Source organism: Mytilus galloprovincialis, chromosome 6 (genome assembly GCF_965363235.1).
Source record: "Mytilus galloprovincialis chromosome 6, xbMytGall1.hap1.1, whole genome shotgun sequence".
NCBI classification, from domain to species: Eukaryota; Metazoa; Mollusca; class Bivalvia; order Mytilida; family Mytilidae; genus Mytilus; species Mytilus galloprovincialis.
The window spans coordinates 80,229,107-80,246,878 of NC_134843.1; the positions used below are offsets into that span (position 1 = coordinate 80,229,107).

Here is a 17,772-nt window from a genome sequence, read left to right on the forward strand (position 1 = left end):
AAAAACGTAAATACCATAGACATTGAAGGAACCCACGGTTTATAAGTTGTACAAAAGAGAAAGATAACGACGGTTAAGGATGAAAAATGATTACATGTGCATTTAACAAAAGGGGAGGGAAACATAGATATTCATGTGTACATAGCAATGTACAGCAGACAACAAAATGAGTACCAATTAAGGATAAACAATTAAAGTTAACGTGTCAGGAGGCACGGACATTGATTTATTTATAAACAGTAGACACACTTAACGACAAGCAAGGATGAAGAATAAAAAATCAATTTACCAGAAGACATGTTCTGACATACACTTCTTTTGATGTACAGCAGTCAAAAATAACAAAAATTAACTATTTGACTTACCATAATAATTTGACGAACATCTTGTTAAAAATGTACAGGAGAAAATCAAATTAAACCAGCAGTCAAGAATGTACACTGAGCCATTCACATTTCATAGGTTATATTAATTATATACTGGTGTTTACCAGACAATTAAAAAATCATAAGATTTAATATAAGTAGGCGTGAACACACATTTCTTTGGAGTTTTACAAAAGACAAACAAACAACAAATAAGGATAAATATAGGAAGTCAACGTATCAGATGGTATTGAAATTCATTTTCATTTGAATATACAAGAGACACAAGAAATGATAGTAAAGGAGTAAAATTGAGAAGTTTATTACATTAGATGGCATAGGCTCACATTTACATATTGATATATTAATGTGCATTAGACAATTGAACGACATTAACTGCAGGTTACCGATACGATCTAAACTTTCAAAAGACATCAACCCGCATTTGTATACTTATGAAACCCGTATTATTCCCCTACAAAAACACATGCCTCTTAATTTATATGTAGTTTTTACACACTTTAAGTTGTTGATCAATCGTGAACCAGGTCACTGTTTTCTTATGCATTGATTTACATTATTCTTGTCATGTCCTTTTATACGTTAATATAAGGTATTGGTTCTGTTCATATTTAGACTCCATACATTAGCATACTTTTTTGTCTCTTTTTTGTTATATACGTTAATGCCTTTGTAATATGTACATGTTTATGAATTATATAATGTAGAAAAATGTCGATATGTCGATAGCAAAACACGTTAATCCAACTTCAATTATAAAAAAATGCTCGATATTAAACGACACGTTACTCGTTGTCTACATCTTATACTTCTATAGAATATACCCACACTCTTTAGATTGTTAGTAGCACGTAGGTCAAATTTATCATACACGTAGTTTCACTGCAAATGTTTGTCTAAAAACAATGAAATACAACAATACATATTGCTAGACTTGACGTCATGGTCCCATTTTTAAATCTGCTGTACCCCACGGACCCACCGTGGCGGCGTCAAACCAATCACAACGTCATAATTAAACTTAATAATAAATGACTGATTAAAGTCCAGTGGCAAAATTAAATGCATAGTCATGACGCGCATGTGTAAACATCATATGAATGTTAACCCAGTGTTGTACCAGTTCGACACCCTTGTCGGTTTTTATATGTATTTGTTCACAAATAACTCCAAGTCGAACAGCATTTACACTTACTTCTCAATATCGCAAGTCCATAAAAAATTATTGCACCAATTTTTTTGAGAGGCAATATTTCAGTCCTAATCCGTTATATCTTGTTTGTCCCAGTGGCGCTCCAAGTTGCCCGACCAACCTTACAGTCAATCTCCTATTACAAGACCTACCTATTGTATTTATTTGTTATTGTCATGAACATGCATAAAAATATTGGTATCTGGGCGTAAAGTAATCAACAATCATTCAAATTCATCAATTATTTCATGTAAACATTACACGAAGACAAGCTATCATCTTAAATTTCTATTCAAATTACTTGATAATTATGCAAACTGAAACGGTTTTTAGTTAGTTTTTGCCGAAACTCTGAAAAAAAGTCTGAACGCTCATCTCATTTCTTTAAATATCTTTTTTTTAGTGTTGTTTTTATTTACTGATTGGATACAGTCTATCATATATTATTATGTAGGGCAATTATGGAATTATGGTTATTAAAAGATTTTATAAAGGGTTTATGCTTAATTAAGACATTTGAAGTTTAGTACTTGACATAAAATATGTCGTTTTCGTGTAAAGCAATGTATTCAATTCAGGACCAACTTCATTTTGTATCTCGTATACGCGATTTTTAGCATTGTTGGATTGCACATTTGACTTTAATTATATTCCTAAAATCATCAATAAATTAAGAAAAAATTTTAAAATGCTTCAATATATGATAGTGTATAACTAAAATATATCACATTTAAAACACATCCACTCCACTCCATTTGAAATCTGTTGCAAATTTTATTTAAGGATGTTTGCTCCTCTACTTTTTGAATTTCTTGCCAGATTTTCGGAATCCTCCGGTTTTATCCATGTATTAACATTTGAAAAATTTGCCCACTAACCCGTACTTTTCTTTTCATATTTGTATTACATATTATTTAAAAAGCCATATTTAAAAATCTTATGAAATCCTTGTTATTTTTTCATAGTTTTCTTAAAAAAAAAGGTGCCAATGTTAAGTGAAAGAAAAGTCTAGAGAGATTTATTTCCCGCTTAATTTCAACGGCTTATATCTCGAAAACAAGCACACGGACCCTCCATTCTTTTAAGCCTTTTAGTTTCTTTTTTTATATTTTATATTCTTATTTTAAACAGAGTAGCGAACATCCTTAATTGAATCATTTCGCAATAATTCTGTCTCAAACTTCTTCAGTGTTTCTAAATTAAATATAAAATCTACATTGTTCACATCGCGTAATGTAAATCCACAAGAAATCTCCACTTTCAAAGATCAGGAAGCAGATTTTAATCGCTGTGTAATTGTAGGAACACATGTTATTATATATAATCTAAGGCGATAAAACGTCACCAATGATTTATTATTGTAACTGTCAATTGATACGTATAACTGTATTGATTGGCTAAAAAGCGAGGGATGGTTCTACTGTATGATTTCTAATGCTCATGAATGAAAGTGTGCAATTATCTTTAATAGTGACTTAGTTTCAATCTATCGTCAACAGATTTTTGAAAATGAATGAAAAAACAAATGAATCGATTGTTCTTTCAGTGCTGAAGAACGAGAGCACAACAAATTCAATGTATTATCCAAAAATATATCAAATTATTTCCGTTTTGTTTGGAATTATTATTTTTCTCGTTGGATTTTTTGGAAATATACTGGTAGTGATAATTGTTTCGAAAAGCCGGAAAATGCGTTCTCCTACCAATTGTTATTTAATTAGTTTAGCGGTAGCGGATATTTTGGTGCTTTTTTCAGCCACTTTGCCTGCGATTCCAGAACCTTTCTTTGAGATGCAACAATGGCCATGGGGAAGAGCAATGTGTTCTATCTTAGTTTTTCTGCAATATTTAGGAGTTGATGCCTCATCGTTGTCCATAACAGCGTTCACAATAGAACGATACATAGCAATATGTCATCCTATGACGGCACAACGCATGTGTACTATACGAAGGGCCAAAAAAATTATTTGTGGTATTTGGATATTTTCTATCTTGTATTGTTCTCCGTGGCTAGGTCTTACAATTATTATAAAAGCAGGTGACAAAAGCATCTGTACTTTCCGACTTGAAAGAGAGCAGTATAATGTTTACTATTTAGCGGATTTAATCGTGTTTTATGCAATTCCGTTGTGTATTGCTGCAATCCTGTATGCCTTAATTGCAAGAATATTGTTTGGAACTACTATAGCATCAGTACGAGGGGGACAACCTCGAGACGCATCGCGTGCTCGATCGGCAACAAGTTCTAGGAAACAGGTAAGTTAATTCAATACACGCAGCTTTTAAAGTAATCAAGGATTCCATGCACAAAACTCCAAGTTGATTAAAATGTTATATGCAATATTTACTACGCTTACTTGTGTTATACAAGATATATATAACGCAACAAAGATGTATCTGTACGAAAATTGCTGCCTATTTTAACACATTTATATAGGAAAACGTATCAAAATGTATTGAAAGTTTTTAAAAATGTGTAACATTTTTAGAGAAACTTGAAAAGTATTTGAATTCTGAATAACTAAGAAAATGTTGAGGACATTTTTACATAGGGTTTGATTGTTGTTGTTTCAAACTGTACTATTCGCAAACTAATATGTGTCGTTTGTCGACAACCCCATTTGCGCGTTTTCCGCAAGTATCAATCAGACGGTGGCACTTCCTTTGTTATCTCTTGATATTTTTGTCGTTAATGTGGCCAGGGTATATAAACACTAATAAGTCTTTAAGGGAGCTGGCTTCTCAGTTTCAAAGTAATTAACTTTTCAAAACACTAGCATATATTGATAGGGGATTAATGAAGGATTCAAAAGAGCAAAACAATTATATAGGTCACCGTGCTTGTTTTCGAGATATTAGCCATTAAAATTTTGACGTGAAAATGTTCTCTCTTGACTTTTCTTGGCTTTATCATTGACAAGTTAAAGTGTTCAAAAACTATTAAAAAGTAATTGAAATTTTATAAGACTTTAACAGACAGCTTATCAATATATATGTTAAAGAATTATAAAAAAGAAAAATGGGGGTCACAGGGCAAATTTTGTTAAGGCATTCAAATGGATAAAACCAGAGGATTCCAAAAATCTGACCAAAATTCCAAAGCATGACAAGCGAGCTTCCTTAACGTGCTTTTCCTATAATATTAATAATCATCGAAATACTAATGATTGTCGTACCCAAGGCATAGATAACCTTAGCCGTATTTGACACAACTTTTGGAATTTTGGGTCATCAATGCTCTTTAACTTTGTACTTATGTGCCTGTCTAACTATTTTTATCTGAGAGTCACTGATGAGTCCTATGTAGACGAAACGTAAGTTTGACGTATTAGATATTAAGCCTGTTATCTTTGATAACTATTAACATGTACTGCGATTTAAGTTGTGTTTATAACCAATGCCTGATGTAAATATAAGTATATAACAAAAAACAATATGCCTGGAAAATGAAGCATGACATCAGTTATTATAGAAGGATCAGCAAATAATTCGCTATTAATGAAACCCGGTTGCCCTTCTTTAAAAGCGAGTTGAAGTTTCATATCTTACATGTATAGACCATCAAACAAAAAAACACAATCAGACAAGCGTCTTTACAATATTGCGAGTTGTTTATAGTAGTTATTTAGTATTATTATGCTTTTTGTCATTTTTAGTATTGATGTTCTATGTGAAGCAGGATATTCTAACTCTTCCAGATCACTCAAAAAATTAACATAACTTTTGTTGTGTTCGTTTTGCTCAGTCTTTGGTTTTCTGTGTTATGTTTTGTCTATTGTTGTTTGTCATTTTGTCTTTTTTTTTCATTTTTAGTCATGGTGTTGTAAGTTTCTGTTTGACGTATGAGTTTGAAAGCCCGTTTGGTATCTTTCATGTATATAAATGGTAGCATATAAAACAGAAGATGTGGTATGATTGCCAATGAGACAGCTCTCAACAAGCATCGTTCTTTCAACACAAATGATATCTTACAAACAAGCTGTTCTGCTGATTCAGTTTTAAGGTAGCCATATACAAATATAATTTAACGATTGTAGAATGCTACCTCTATATGAAATGACATAGATCAAATTTGATGGGACTTCTTTGTACTTTATAAAATGTAAGTAAATTATTAATGGTCGAAATACGTTCATTGATAATAATTATTATAGTAAACATGATACGACTCGCAGACGTCCTTTTTTCCAATAGTGGGTATTTGTCACATTAAAATTGGCATTCATACCTCATCCCATTTTGATAAATATGTAAATAGGTAAATTTTAAACCATATGCTTTAAAAATAATTACAGCAAATTCAAATGAAGCAAGCAGTGATGACAGTGACTATATATAATAGTGTACATTTCAACGTTATAGCATTTTATATTTCTATTGTGATAAACCAGTATTGTTACAAAATATAACTCAATACAAAACTTAGGATATGAAAAAAAAACCTTCAAAGACAATATAAGTCTATCTGACAAGATAAAATCACCATGATAGTGTCATGTTGAAAACTAATAGCGTATTATTTCAATAGTATAAACATATGTCAGAATTATCAATATACATACAAAACGAAAAGACAATACTACGAAAGATTAAGGGTGACATTCTATTGGTAAATATTTATTTGTTTACATTTACATTTCTTACTTCAAGATTGACATTTCAAAAATCCAAAGTGAAATATCTCAATTTTCACTTGAACTTTTTCACTTCGAACCTGACAGTTCTCAGATCTAACCTGGCATGTTTCAGTTTCTACTTAGAGATAAGCCATGCTAAAATGAAATTGAGTAATTTCAAATTGGACCTAGGAAAATAAACTTGTATATGAAAAAAATCAAATTTGAAATGTGAAATGACTGCTAGCAATTGAAAAATGTCAGCTTGGAAATTACAAATACCAGATGAGAATTGAAACCGAAATTGTCAATATCATGTACCAAACGGTATTTCAAACCACAAGTTGCATAATATGGTACACTGTGGAACTCCTTGAAATGTGTACAGACTTATTAGAAGAGTGTTGACTAACGATTTATCTCTACCGTTTCAAAACCTGTTGTTCAATGCATCAGTAGCTATGTACCAATTAGTTAAACAATTAGTCACAAGAAATTTATATTGGCATACATAATTAATAAAGTATCATTTTTTCATTTGAATTTACATTTCTATGAATTAATGAAGAAGATAAACAATTCTATGTAACTTTTTTTTAAAAACTGTAATTTTACACTATATCTTTTATTCATGAAAGAATGAACCATGAAAAATAATATATATGATAAATGCACAGATGAATGACACTGGAGAATGTTTTTACCTAAAATTTCCTGTATCAATTCAGGAAAAAGTCAATTGCTATCCTTTACTTCGTTTCTGTGTGTGTTGCATTGTCGTTTTTTGTTTGTTGCACTTTAGTATTTCTGTTGTTTCGTTGGTTTCCTCTCATATTTGATTCGTTTTCCTCAGTTTTAGTTTGTAACTCGGGTTTGTTTCCTTTCAATTGATCGATGACGTTTAAACAGCGGTATACTATTGTTGTCTTTATTTATTAACAAGATCATGCAGAACACAGTTTTCATAGCTTTTAATATAATTTAGTGGTAAACAATTTAAAATTATGAACCAAATTTTTCTACTGTATGGATGCTTCATGCATACATAAGATTTAAAAGAGCCAAGTAGGCAACATTAGTGATTAGACTTATAACAACTCCATAGAGAGAGTTCATACCCAAACCCGCCTCTTAAGTTCTCCTCTGATAAACAATTTTCCTACAGAATTTACCAAGAAAGGTGATAAATCTCATCTTTAAGCACCACTGATCAACTTACATATTGAAATACACAAAGTACGTACTTCTGTAGACAGTAAGAAGACGAGTCGAATAAGACTGAGAATGGAAATGTGGAATGTTTCAAAAATACTACAACCCGAGCAAAGAGCAGAAAGCTGCCCAGGTCAGCTTGTATAAAAAACACTATACGATTCAAAGTGAAGGAGTGAGCAACCTGTGACATATTTATATGAATTTTATGAATTAATTGCATACACCATTATTAGTCCCAGATGCAATAAAATTGCCATGAAATGGTTAACTTAATTAATTGACTAAAAAAAAACAAATTATAACATGGGTTTTTAGTAGCCATTGTAAATGTTATAAGGTTAATTTAAATGGGTCTGTATCTTTGTACACTGTTTTCCTTAATTTTATGAACATTTTGTTGTTATGCATGCCTGTATAAACCAGCAGTACTTAATTATTGATGGTTATAGTTTGCTGCATCCCTTATACATTTTTTATTCGGGGCAAATGGGAAACAAACCATTAAAAGTCAAGTCAAATTGTCCTAAAAATCTGCACATGGAAAATATATGTTGTTCTTGTAAATTCAAATGATACAACTACTAGCCAGAGATAGCTTCAAACTTGACGAATATATTGATACACTCGATTCACTGTTATTGTATAGATATGGAACCAAGGAAAACGGTATATTGAAACTAAAGTACATGATTTTGTTAAATTATATATAGAATTAAAATTTGAATATGGAAACTAGAGATATTTTAAATGAAATTTGATTTGAGGACCAATTTGGCTCAAACCGTATCGAATACATTAACATGGAATACCATCACACAATAAAAAACGATTGTGTGGTTCAACGGTTGAAGTAATTGATACTTATATTTTGGTATCTACCTATTTCTGAAATGTCGTTTCAAGGCGGGATTAAAAGTTGAAAACACATAATATGAAAAACATTTTCCACCAAAAACAAGGTGTGAACTAATGTGTTCTAGAAGGGTAGGTGTGTTTTGCTCCACATGTTTCACCCGTCGTGTAACTCGTGAAAACGTTTATGTTTGAAGCTATACATACGTGAATGAGTACGTAAACTATTGATGATACCGTGTTGTAAAAAAACTGTTTACTACATAACGGCTAGATTACTCTTGACAATTGCGAAAAGGAGTGTGAAGATCATCCTTTTTTATTAGTGGATTTACTGTGACGATACTTATGGTATACGTCATTGCATATTGTATCAATAGTTATTGTTGTCGGGACTTACAGAAATGTACAGTCTTGCTTATTTCAGGTGCAAACTTTGAAACATTTGTAATGCCTATGAATACACGATTAACATTAAATGTATATTTCTTTTAAAAGTTTTATTATCATTAGTCTAAGTTAACATTTTTTAACAAATCTATGGGGAAAAGTAAGCATATCAGACAATGTTTCTTATTATTTAGGAGATAGTTAGAATAGCGAATAATGTACAACTTAACACAAATTGAACTTGTACTTATAAAATTCTGATTCGCATACACAAAGCACAATACCTGTGGTTAATAAGTGTTTAGCGTTTCTGTTTTTTTTATATCGATTATACGGTCACGATTGGGTTTCCTGTTTGAATTATTTGCACAGTTTTAATCGGGCCCCTTATAGCTTGCTGTTCGGTATGAGTCTATTGTGCCTTAGTCTAGTACCCAGCCTTTATAGTTTGCTGTTTGGTATGAGCCTAGTGTGTCTTAGTCTGGTACCCGGCCTTTATAGCTTGCTGTTTGGTATGAGCCTAATGTGGCTTAGTCTGGTACCCGGCCTTTATAGCTTGCTGTTCGGTATGAGCCTAGTGTGGCTTAGTCTGGTACCCGGCCTTTATAGCTTGCTGTTCGATATGAGCCTAATGTGGCTTAGTCTGGTACCCGGCCTTTATAGCTTGCTGTTCGGTATGAGCCTAGCTATATATAGTGTGGCTTAGTCTGGTATCTGGCCGTTATTGAAATACTTGATAATATTTTTTATAATCCGATGGCATACTGGGTATTTGACGGAGGGACCTTTTACTGCAAGTGACGAAATAAATCCTTCGTATGAAAACATACACCTTAATATATGATGCATATTATTTACTTTGAGTAAAATCAGAAAGAAAACCACAACGAACTACTATAACCAGGTTGTAATATTGTAAAGCATTTTAACTGAATTTCAATATCAATACTATTTCTATTTTTTGTTGTTAAAATGAGAAAAGAAACAAAACTTTCGTGAATGAAGTTAATTTGATCAGTCATCAAACAGGATTTGTTATTTCTATAAGAAAATATAATGATTAAGGAAGATAAGATAAGTCGACTAAAAGAAAGCAAAGTAATTCGATATTATTCTGCCAGATCTTTAATAAGTAGGTTTATTACAGTTGTACCCCATGACCCCGAGATAAAGAGGAAAAAATAATATCGACCTGCCGCCATCGTTTGTATGTTTAAATATAGAGGTGAACATATTCCTTGGTATGATTTTAAAAAGCAACATAATCTCACAGTTGATAAGAATTCAGACTCTACACATAATAATAACTTATAAAGTACACAATATACTTTACGTTGCTGAGAACTAATCTACCTTATATATTCACTTTTCATTTGCTATGCACATTTAAATGAAGCTATATTCAAACTCGTTATTCTTCTGAAAGTCTTTCTACAAAGCAGATTATCAAGAACAAACTAAAATACAGAAATAACCTTTGTCATCCCTGATATCTCAACGTGTAAACGTAAGACAAACATCAACAATAACCAAAAGCATCTCATGCATACCAATAAAAAGAATCTATTAAGACGGAAGTGATCAGAATTTCAAAAAACACGATTTATTAATGTCTCATTTCTTCTTTTTCTAAATGGATTCCTTTTATAGAAATATTTATGACCAATAGTCGTCAATTATGGCGTTTAATTCCATGAAATGACTTTTTGATCTGTTTAAAAGTAACATATTTATCTTTATTACGTGTATTTCATCAACTAAATGTCATCCGCAAGTACGTCACATGTATTAATCTTGAATTTTTTAAACTAGAAAATTAAAATATTTAAAGTAATTTTTAGAATTTCTTCACTGTCGTGTCATATTTACAGTTTAGATAAATAACAATACAATACATAAATTATTCAGGCTTATTTTTAGAATTCCTTTACTGTCTTATTTAAATTAGAGTAAAAATAGAAAAGAGAGAATACTAACGACGCCAGAAGTTTCCGAAAATGTAAATTTGAATATGTAAAGTCGGTTGATGAATGCTGAGTTTAGGTATTGACGCCATCTCTATTATCTTGTATTTTGTAATTATTTCTGAATGTATTGTACATGAGTTATCCTGGCTGAATAAAAAATCATAGAAAATATATAACTGAGAAAGTAAATGATGACATCACATTGAAGAAACAATAAAATCAACAATAACCTTTTCGAACTGTTTAGTATGAAAATTATCAGAACAAATATATGAAAAAAGTACTAAGCAATTATAGTAAAATTTAAATATCTCCATCATAATGACGAAAACACAGTTACTTCTTACAGACTTTAAGTCTTAAATGGTCATTTTGATCTGACAATCGTCTGATGACAGCCCCATAGTCCAGTCGATTTGTGCAGATTTTTGACAAAATTGCTCAGATTGTGGTAAAAGCATGAAAATTGGCATAGTAGTAGTATATGTCATGGACAACATTTTAAGCTATGGACCCAATCTGAAAGTCAAAATTGGGGGAAGAGGCGGCCATTTTAAAATGGCGGCCGTTTGATCTCAATAGATTAGTATAATAAAAAAAACATGAAAATGATATTAGAGAAGATATTGACATGAAATCTGGTTAATAGAATAACAGTGATGAATCCAATTGTCTTGTAGAACAAAAGGTTTGGAAATATTACCCATATTGAATGGCGGCCATTTTGAAATATTTTTTTTTAAGCCAAAATATGTAGTCATTATTCGATATAATAAAAAAAAATGCATTGTGGAAGATATACAAATGTATTTGTTTGAGCTATATAAACAGGACAAAATGCGAGCCTATCCCCCTCCCCGAGTTATTCTTCTGTTTTGAAGAAGACACAAAGAGGATCATAACATGAACTATCTATACTATTAAACGAGAAGACCTCATTTTGTGTGTCGCTTCTCTTCTTTTCACAATAAATTAATCAACACACCTCTGTGTCCTATAGGTACAGTGCATAGTCGCATTTGTCATCCATTCATATAATTATTCAGATTGAGTTATTTTGGGAGAAAAACGAGAAAAAAGGCATCCGGATATTGTCCCGACATTGGACGAAATTTTAAGTCAGATTAAACTTCCGGTTTGCGTTTTTCTGTATACTTTGAACATACATATACAAAGAATAAAGTGTATTTTCAGAATTCTATCTGCTATTATTTTCAAATTTACTATCCACGGTTGTCACAGAGTTTATTAAATAAAGAGGGTCTGTATACTATATCAATGACCACCATGGATCGATTAGTAAACTTAGAATTGAAAGTAAATACACTATACTTATATAGTAATGAATGTTCAAATAAGCGCTAAAAATATTCATGTGAACTTTTGATACCTTTTCTGAAATTCTTCAGTCATTACATCTTTTACAAAATTCATTGATTACAAAAAACAATTCAAACCAGAAAACTATCGGCCTTATTTATGTACAAAAAATGAACGAAATCAAATATGTTACACATAAAACAAACGACAACCACTGAATTACAGGCTCCTTACTTAAATCTTCATAACATACTAAATGTATGTTCATTTAAGGAATGACTGTAATATTTTTTCTGTCTATGAAGAAATAACATAAAAAATTTGGCGCACACTGAATAGCGCGCGTAGCAGGTTATTTAACAGTGTGCACCACATTTTTTTATGTTATTTCGAATAGATAGAAAAAAATATTACAGTCATTTCTTATAATCTAATTCTAAATTCCATTTTAAACCGTAGAAAACATTGAAAAAACGTTGATGACGTGACGGTCACATGACTAAATTATGTCTATGGTCTGATAACAAAATAACGTCAGCCAATCAGAAGACGCGTTACATCCAAAATTAAATTATATTGAAATAGATAGAAAACCAAAAATTGGGAATTTTGGAAATAAAGGAGGAGGAATAAAAAACAAAAAAACATTTTCCAGTCCCCAATAACCTATGACTTATGATACTTTTGCTGAAATTCTCCAGTCATTCAATATTTTACAAAATTCTTCCAACAACACTTTACATACTTTAAATTACGCTCTGAATGTCCGCGATTTCGCGGGTGTGTTCTAGTTACTTTGAAAGCAATATTCGTGCAACCGCTTGTTCAACATAGAATAACAGGAGAATTTTATTTTATACGTACAAATAAAGCAAGAAAATATTTGTATACCTGTCGTTTATAATAGTTGACTGATTACTGGATAATTATTGTTGATATTGTTCATTTGAAACAACTTTCAAAAACCTTGATTGTAGACATAATAAATTTTATATTATACAAGTAATGTTATAAGAACATAAACTGCTCAAATGTTCTCAATTGACGTTAAAAATATCTAACAATAAATGAAATGTACATGTTATGTCAAACAACACTCTGTTTATCATATTCTATCGCATTGTCCCCCACATTAACATAGAGTAGTACAACTTAATACTGCCTTTACATATTTGCATTTCCTTAGTAACCGTGTTCACTTTGACTAATAAGTTAATCGCTTGCTGCAGGAAATTAATATGTAGTCATGGTATATTCAACACAGATGACAAGGACTGTCATCTGAGGACTTCATATATATATTGATTATTTGGTAGCCATTTTGAATGCATGAATTTCCAATATATCATTATTCGACAAAAACAGGGCATGAATGTGCACTTGTACTACAAGACATATTCCCTTAGCCAAAGTCAGAGCTGGAGATGTCAAATCACTAGTATCATGATTAATGATTGATGAAACTTGACAACATAGCAAATAGGCAAAGAAAAGAAAGAAAGCCAGGATTTTTTTATCCTTGGAGTTGTGCTTTCCTAAATAATAAAATACATTGATGGCACATGGTCTGGAAGAGGTATTGTACCAATCTACAAGCTTGCAGATCACGCTAAATTGTACAGTGAACGCCTGGAACATGTTGGAGTTATCATGGACGGAAGAACTGATACAACACAGTTAATAAAATTGGAATGTAGCTGCCATACAAGCAAGATAAACTAGTGCTCTTAATTTTCAACAAATGTAATCGTGACGCTCTGAAACAGACTCATAATAAAAGGGTAAAAATGAAGGCATCACCATAGCCATAGCAGGTAAAATATACATGCTTGGTACTAAGAATAACTTTACAGGGACACTCAATAACAACTGTTGACACGAATCAGTTCAACAGACATAAGTTTCCTTAGTAAGAATGATACAGGATGGCCAAAGCCTACATTGAATGTCCCTGTAAACCTTTGTATAGTAACTAGCTAAACTCTTCAAACTATTCTAGTTACTTTGACTATGAAGAGGCTTTCATAATCACGACTAAAAGACATGGCCTGTTTCAGAACTTCCCCAACATATTCGTTGAGAATCCAAAGAAAGACGAAATCTTTCATGTGTGCTTGCATATTATCTATCGCAGCTAGTATTTAATTTTTCAGAAGTGTTGTATTAAGCATTCCTTCAATGACAACTCATATTTACTAAGAACGTTTACTGTACAATTTACCAATATCATCAATTTCAAATATTAAAACAATATCGGTTCCAGAGCGTGAGCCGTCACTGTTTTCTATCAATTTGGCGAGCCCCATTCCATGGATATCAGATTCTTGACTTTTTTACTGTGTCTCGAATTCTGTCTAATTGTCTTGTCGTGCAGTTTTAACAAACATTTAGCATGATATCTGCTCCTGAAATATTAATCTCCAGCACTGAGTCTGGCTAAAAGAACAATGGTTAGTAGTTCAAGTGACAGTCACATAATCTATTGTCGATCATAATTGTCGAGGCTTCATGATGATAGTCAGATACCTCAACATAATGGAAGGAAAAAATCCCTGCAATCATATTGCTCTTGTTAATTCATCACAACCGTGGCTGGTTATTTTACTGGTATTTTCAATTCATGACTCATCTTAGACTTTTTTCGTTTTTCCTGACAAAATATATTTTGATTTTAAGATTTGCTTTGACAGGATAAGTACCTTTTGCTTTGTGATTCTCCCATTACATGGTATTCTTCAACTTAAAACAGTTGTATGCTTACAAAAATGACTGATTACCAGCTCAAATGTCTATGTCTGCTCTTTTTGTATTTGATTGGCATTGTAAATCCTCATGTGTCCTCTCTTGGCGTTACGGAATTCTTTCCAGTCTATTTATTATTTTTTCAGCTCCAGTGACTTTAATACCTACGTATTATTCCGTTTCAACATACAGTGGTCATAACTTATATTGTATATACGCAATTTTTGGTGGTAAAAAAGTAACTAAGCCCTACATGCTAAACTGCATTTAAAAGAATTTACGCGTATTGTTTATAAAATACATTTATTTGTTAACATATGCATGCCTTATTTGAGCACTTGGTGAATATATCATATATGAATAGCAACAGTCATAAATAAATGATTAGCAAAACTAGTTGTACATGCATATAAAACTTAGTATCAATTTAGAAAACGATTTAGGATAGCGAATACGGATATATTGGAAATTTACGTTTCCAAAATGGCCACCATTCAAGATGGCCACCTTATACTTCAATAGTCCTCAGTTGATATTCTTTGTCATAAGATATACGAAAGTTTATCAAAATTGGTAACGTAATATATTTTTCAAATTTTTTTTTAATAATTTTTATTAATTTTTTGGACATGATTTCAAATTGGTCGCCAAGAGCCGCCATTTTGATTTTCTGAATTGGGTCCATAGCTATAAATGTTAGTTATGACCTCAACTAACGCTATGCAAAATGTTATGCTTTTACCACAATCTGAACAATTGTTTCACAAATCGACTGAACTACCAGTGTGTCGTGTAGATGAATATCAAGACATTTTTACAAAACTTAATAAAGATATGTTTTTGTCGTGAGTACTGTTGACAAATTCAAGCTGTCACAGCTAATCTCATACTTTCGATATCATTCCATTCACTATTTAACCAAGGGACAGACAGCACCCGAAATGACCGCCTTTGTATTGTTTAACTTTGCAGAAAATTTTATCTGCCAGCAAATTAACTGCATTTGACAGACAACCACCTAAAAAATGCTTGGACAACTAAAATAATACATTGCTGTTAGAGTAATTTTTTTTAAGAAGGTAAAAAATACAAAGACCAGTTTCGTCATGAGTTTGCACCAATATGGCTGTAAGATATATAAGTGGTTGCTTTTAACAATTTCATTTTCAGCGAAAAATGTAGATGTATACTTTGAAATACATGTTTCATATCTAAAAATGTTTATGCTTACATACACTTATCTATGCGTTTGACTGTCCCTTTGACATCTTTTTTCCCTCTTCTACTTTTAAAGGGATAATTCTTGATTCGTTTGGATCGTTGTCTTCGTTTGTCCAATTTTAAAGTTATTTTGGTTTTACATTACGTTTTTCATAAATATGGTTAAACGACAATAATTGTGCACATGGAAAACCATTACATTTAAAGCTAGTTGTATTATCTTGGTTTATCTTTTAATTCCATCCTCACCATAGTGACATGTGCAAAAATCGAACTGGGATTCAGTATCGTTTATATAGGATATAAATGTCGTCTTATTTGTATCATTTTCCAAAGAAAAAAATACATATACGCTCAGACATATATTTATATATAGCTTCTTATTACCATATACATGCATATTCTATTCCATTTTTCCATTCAAAGCGTAACTGTTTGAAACATACACTAAGACACAACCATTTTTAAAATAATGTTTGGGTACACGAACAATAGTATCTGATCATTTTCAATATCAAGTTGATGGTACGCCAAAGGTCAATATTTTATTAATCAATGTGATTTGAACACAAGTTTATCTAACCTTGCTTGATACAGTCACGCTTTAATCGCTTCGATTCATGAGTTTGAATGTCCCTCTGGTATCTTTCGTCCCTCTTTTTTAACCGCTTAAAGATGAAGATTTAAAAGCCGACAATGTATCATAAACGAAACAATTGAACAGCTGTGACTAAAAATACATTTAAGGTCAACTTTGTCTAATAAAATCTAAATGTTAACTTTGATATCATCTGGATACATATGTTAACACTTTTCTAGATCAAAGGTGGTACTTTGTTTATAAAAGGTATGTTTTGTAAGGAAACAGAGCTGATAACATAAGGATGTTGACAAATACATCTTCTGTTCTTTATACTAATTAACGTCTAATGAATTCAAGATACCGGTAATATGTATACCATATACCGTCTCATAAGAGTTTGATATTTAAGAATATGTTGATATATTGAATTATCAAGAATAGTTGCTGATGAATATGTCAGAAAACAATCTTCACGCTTTAAAATCGGCTCAGACTGTACTTAACCTTTTACACTAAAAATCGGTAATGCTTAGCATTTTATTTTGATACAAAATGATAAATTTATTAAACATGTTAGATGTAAGCTTAAGTTTTTTTTTAACTTTTTTTGGATTCGAGCGTCACTGATGAGTCTTTTGTAGACGAAACGCGCGTCTGGCGTATAAATAAAATTAAGTCCTGGTATCTATGATGAGTTTATTTGTATGAGAAAAGTGGTGATAATTTTAATGAATTTCTTCTGAAATTATTTCCTTTTATTTTCATTTCTTCTGACGTATATAAACATGCGGACTGTTACTTCGGTCATCATTCTTCAGTTTTCTGAACATTACTTTCACTGGGTTCATTTTGGCTTTTGACTATTTTTCATTGTTTTGCCATATTATCAGGTGTTTGACCATCCCTTTTGAATTATTCGCCTCTCATTTTCAAAACTAGCATTATGTATATGCAATAAAAAGGAAGTTATAATCTGCTCTATAGATTTGAAACACTGTTAAGCTAAATCTTTTTGCAGTAAATCAATCAGCAGCGTAATTCTTTGACGCATGCTTGTATACACTCCCAAAGAATATTTGTCATAACAATTTTAATTTCAATACAATTGATTTTGCGACCATAAAATCACAATAATATTCAATATTTGAAAAGTTACTCAAAAACATGTTTGATATTTCAATTTTTGAAAGGCTATATACTTCATTAGTTGTAACAAATATCTGAAACTATAATTTATAGGGGAAAAAATGAAATACTTCTTATTCTGAAAATAAGTTTTGTTTGATTA

General features: G+C 31.4%; 1 protein-coding gene across 1 annotated transcript in view; it reads left to right on the plus strand.

Annotated features, from left to right (window-relative positions):
• The first annotated feature begins 3,099 nt into the window (after window positions 1-3,099).
• LOC143078346 (thyrotropin-releasing hormone receptor-like) overlaps window positions 3,100-17,772 on the plus strand; it is a 109,986-nt gene continuing 95,313 nt past the window's right edge. Inside the window, exon 1 of the mRNA XM_076253234.1 lies at window positions 3,100-3,834. Coding sequence (XP_076109349.1) covers window positions 3,154-3,834 — 681 coding nt within the window. The 5' untranslated portion in view covers window positions 3,100-3,153. The remainder of the gene's footprint in view (window positions 3,835-17,772) is intronic.